Genomic DNA, 5,335 nt, shown 5'->3' on the forward strand with positions numbered 1-5,335 from the left:
AATCGATAACATATATGAGTGTACTTGAGAGTTCAAGTTGAAGCCAAAAGAGTTCATATTTGTCCAAAATAATCGATACACATAAGATATGTGAAAAAAGAGCTATTGGAACTTATATATAATATCTTTTGAACATATCTATTTGATGTACGTTTAACTATTTTCGATATTTATTTAGATCAATCAATATGTCTATGATATAGTTATCGAAATGAGTTTCGAGAGAATATAGAAGATTTATGCATTTCACTACCGTACAATCGTCGATAAATTTTTAAAGTTAGCCTGTTATCGAAATTCTTAATTTTTTAAATGATATCTCTTTTGACATTAAAAAATATTTAAAACTTTATTAGGAAACTTTCTGAAATGACGTCAAAAATTTTATTATATTATTTAAAAATTAATTAATCGAGAAGAAAAAGTAACAATAAGAAAAAAATTCCTAAAAATGATTGATTTTCTTTTATATATAAATTTTTTTCAAATGTTAAAATAATTAAGATGGAAAATTATTTGGCCTCAATTTTGTGTTTTTATAATTGAAATGTATATTCTGGAGATAGGATAAATACTCCCTTGATGCATGGATTAAAAAATCAAATTTGGAGCTCATAATTTATATATCAAATATTATTTTAGTTTGAGTGGTTATTTTATATATAAATGACGTAATTGATGATAACTATATTCAATATAATTAAATCGTATAATTAATTTAATTTTTTTTATTGTTCAATATCCAATAGACTTAATAAAAAAAATTTATTTACGTGTAATATTATTTTATAGAAGATTTAGCTATTGAAAATAAAAGAGAGAAAAATGAAAAAAAAAAAGATTTAATGGAGCCAAACACAAGCTGAGCCATAATATAATAATTTGTCACTTAAATGTGGTTGAGATTTTTATTTAATTATCCAATTTTGATATATTTGATTTAATCCTCCAAAATATATATACATCCAAAATATTCAATATCGTCAAATAAATTAATCGACATCTTTTCGACCGAGTATTAAATTTTTTTAACATTGTGTTAAGTTTTACTTTGATTTATTGCAACTGCTTTTAAAAAATAAACAATATACATTATTCAACATACTCTGTATCACGTTATAAGGGTAAAATAGATTTGTATAAAAAAAATATATCAATTACCAAGAAAAAAAGAAAAAAAAATTATGACGAAAATGCTTCGTGCATCACGAAGCAATTAATTTGCTCCTGGTACCCGGGAGCAATTTGCTTTGTGCATCATGGAGCAAATGCCACGGAGCAAATGCTCCGTGACGCATTTTTTTTTAAATGATGCTCAGTGTCAATTTTTTTTTTTTATTTTTTTCATTGGATAATTGATATTTTTGTGCGTTAATTTTTTTTAATTTTTTTATTTTTAGCATTGGGTGATTTATTTTTTTTTATTTCTAAAAATCTACCATAAATATTTTATATTTTCTCGAAATTTATTTGGAGAACTATATCGTAGACACATCGAATGATCTAAATAAATATCGAAAATAGTTAAACGTATATTAAACGTGTGTGTTAAAAAATGTGTATAACTCGTTCTTTTTTCTTTAAAAAATTGATTATTTCATTAATATTTATTATATTTTCACGACAATTTTCTCAATATAATGTACATCATTTTCTTAAAAAAAAAAAAATTATGTGTATGAAGTCAACTTTTTTTTTTTTAGATGTAAAAATTCAAATTAGGCAAAACGGGGAATCAAATCCTTTAGGTAGCACACTATTTTTGACTTTTTGTTACTTTATCTACATACAAAAAGGCTATTAGACCCTTAGTATGAGAGTTACTGTACGAGGGAGTGAGGATAAAATGAGAAACACCTAAATACGTCCCGAATAAACAATAACCAGCTGATTCGTTCTTTTAAGATAGTAGTGATTGGTCAAAAGAGTAGAGATTTTGTCAATTGTTTGAGAACAAAATGGAAAATGAAAATACTTCAAAAATGAATAGTAAATGACATATTGAAAAAGAGTAGAGATTTTGTTAATTGTTTGAGGACAAAATGAGAAATGAAAACACTTCAAAAATGAATAGTAAATAGTGTATTAGCCCCCGTTTGGCTCCCATTAATTTCCATTCCATTACATTTCGTCCCCGTTTGGCCTCTATTTCGTGGTAATGAAAATGAGTGTAATAGTGTTTTTTTGAAAAATGAGTAGTTGAAAAGAAGGGAAATTTTTCGATTTACGTGTAATATTATTTTATGAAAGATTGTATGGTGGAAAATCGAAAAGAGAAAAATGAAATGAAAATTAATGGGGGTCAAACAGGGGCTTCATTTTTTTCTCTTATTTTCAACTACACAATTTTTCATAAAATAATATTACACGTAAATCTAAAACTTTTTATTCTTTTTCAACTACTTATTTTTTAAAGAAATACTATTCCAACTATTAATTTCTACACAAAATGTGGGTTAAGATGGTAGTGAAATAGAGTTGATAAAAACTATCTTTGCATTAGTTTTATATTGTTTAATATCAAAAGTTGTCAACAATCCATTGTCGTCCAGCGGTTAGGATATCTGGCTTTCACCCAGGAGACCCGGGTTCGATTCCCGGCAATGGAATTTTTAGTTTATTTTTGGAAAACTGACCTTTTCTTTTAATTTGCAATTAATTATGCACATTCTCCCATAATTGCCCTAAATTAAAATATTGTTTTTATTTTCAACGAGTGATCTCTTTCCTACGAAATCATTTCCATGTCAATGAAAAGAAGGTTTTTGTTAATTTTAAAATTAGACAAACTATCGCATTTTTTGGAATTTGACCTTTCTCCAATCAGAGAGTCCTTATTACCCATCCCTTGAACTAAATTCCATTCTCAGTCTCTTATCATCTTACTTTTCTTTCTTCCTCTAATTGCAATGACATAATTAAAAATATAATTTAATAATTTTATTAAAAACATTTTCTTTTTTATTCATTTTAAATTATATTCTTAATAGTTGGAAAGTTAATTTCGGATTGTCGTTCATGCCCAGTTCTTTTCTTTTCTTTTTCCTGACACATTTTAATTTGTATCTAGTAAGTCGTACTAAGGCTTTGTTTGTCTACCATTATGCAACATTATTTTTTCTACAGTATCCATTTTCAACAACACATAAATAAAAAACTTTCATTCTTTTTTAACCACACATTTCAACATCAATCACTAGTATATAATACATTCTTTACAAATAATGGGACACAAACACCCCCTAAACAAGACGTGTTGAAGGCAATGTAATTTTACTCTCTTTTACTGACGAAGAGCCTGTTTGAGCCACATTATAATGAGAATGCGAATGAGAAATAGAGTTGTTATGGGCCCCACACCAGAGATAGAAATTCAAAAATGGTGGCTTGATGTGATAGATAACGGTCATATTTTTCATTTTAATGAGGTAAAAATGTGGCTCAAATAGGGGCTAAATTTAATTTAAAAAAATTCATAATAAAGTATTTCAAAATAAATAGGAAAATAGAATTACATGCACAAAGATAAATATAAAAGTTGTGGCTAAATTAAATTCCTCTAGCGGTATCCAACCTTTTATAAGTATGACAATTATGTTCTCAACTTTTCATTTGTGCATACATATTTTTAATCTTTTAGTGTGTTGCACATAGTATCTCGCACGATGAAAATGTCTACGTAAAGGTTAAATAGCCATGCGATAGACATTTAATGATTGACGAAAAGGGTAAAATTACACAAAATTTAACTATAATTTTTATCTATAGTGTAGATAAATATCCAAGTCAAGTTAAACAATCATATGTTGATTCATTTATGACCATTATAGGAAATAAGAAAAACATTAAATGCGGTGTAATTAACAATATTTCGTGGCGTCGATATAAAGAAATTTTTTCCTGGACAATTTGCATTCCTTCAATCAGATATCACGTGCTTATTGTCTGAATATTTAACATTTAGGGTCTATTTGATTGTGAAGATAGAATTTGAGTGGAAAAAAATAAATTCCAGAGAATTGAATTACCTAGAAATTGTTTTCTTGGAAATTGTAAATTATTGTGTTTGATTGGTATAATTTTTCACATGGAAAATGTTGAAGTAAAAGTGTTTTTTGATGTTCATTTGATTTTGTTTTATATGAAAAATGTCAATTTAAGGGATATCCACTTCTACCATTATTCATAGAATTTGTTTCCATTGCCAACCAAAAAAAAAATCAAAAAAATCAAAAAATCATCTATATTTTAGTATTCGTTTGACTTTATTCTACATGAAAATTTTCAATTTCAGGGATATCCTCTTTTACAATTGTTCCTAGAATTTGTTCCCATTGCCAACAATTAAAAAAAAACAAAAAGCAAAAAAAAAAAAGGTGGAAAACAAAAAACCACCTATCCCTAGGAAAATAAAAGGTGGAAAATCATGCTTTAAGGTATTGTACCTAGAAATTCATGGAAAATCAATTCTCTGGAAAATTTTGTTAACCAAACAAGCCAAAAGTGAAAGTTGGAATTCAAATTTCAAGTTCCATGGAAAATTTCGTGCAATCAAACAGGATTTTAGATAAAAAAAAAAAAAAATTAGGTGACATTCAATAATGCGGCGTGACAAGGACAATTTCAGTCCTTTCAGTAAGATATAAAGTGCTTATCGCCAGCCTATCGCCTAAGAATTTAACATCCAAGTGGACATATTGTGCGCAAAATGATAAAAGGTTTGGGTCATCAATATCGCAAATGGAAGGTTTGGGTACATAAATCACATAGTTATGAAGGTTTGGCAACTTGCAGGATTTATATGGGCCCCGCATCAACGGCATCCCATTCCACCTACTATTATGGAAAGAGAAGGTCCGGCGGCTCTGTCTTTCTCTCTCTAGACTCTCAACAGAGTCTACCTTGCGTCCACTGTCCACACCATTTCCAAGTCATCACTTACCAAAACGTCTTCGTCCCGTTCTCCCCAAATATACTCTGTACGCCCGTTTAATCCCTTACTTCTTTGTTGTTGATTTCAAAAACATAATTTGTACATGAATTAAGCGTAAATCGTGGTCTGGGCCGTTCGTCATTAAAATTAGGGATCAAATGAAGCTGAACGGGTAAGGTTTAATGGAAAACAAGATGTCAGTTGCAGAGCTGAAAGAGCGGCACAGGGCCGCCACTGAGACCGTCAATGCCCTCAGAGATAAATTGAAACAGAAGCGTTTGCTCCTTCTCGATACCGATGGTAATTATGTAAAATTTTTTTTATCGTAATTATAGCTGTTATGATTTGGTTTGAATTGGAGTGTTCTTCAGATCTGTCAATGTTGGTGCTGGTTAATTCAAT

General features: G+C 28.7%; 1 protein-coding gene and 1 non-coding gene across 2 annotated transcripts in view; both read left to right on the forward strand.

Moving 5' to 3' along the window:
- Window positions 1–2,537: 2,537 nt before the first annotated feature.
- TRNAE-UUC lies at window positions 2,538–2,609 on the forward strand. Its single transcript has one exon. It is a non-coding gene; the product is annotated as a tRNA-Glu (tRNA).
- Window positions 2,610–5,312: 2,703 nt separating this feature from the next.
- LOC111411420 (guanine nucleotide-binding protein subunit beta-2-like) overlaps window positions 5,313–5,335 on the forward strand; it is a 3,055-nt gene continuing 3,032 nt past the window's right edge. The window contains exon 1 of the mRNA XM_023041955.1: window positions 5,313–5,320. Coding sequence (XP_022897723.1) covers window positions 5,313–5,320 — 8 coding nt within the window. The remainder of the gene's footprint in view (window positions 5,321–5,335) is intronic.

Source organism: Olea europaea, chromosome 15 (assembly GCF_002742605.1).
Source record: "Olea europaea var. sylvestris chromosome 15, O_europaea_v1, whole genome shotgun sequence".
Taxonomy (NCBI): Eukaryota; Viridiplantae; Streptophyta; class Magnoliopsida; order Lamiales; family Oleaceae; genus Olea; species Olea europaea.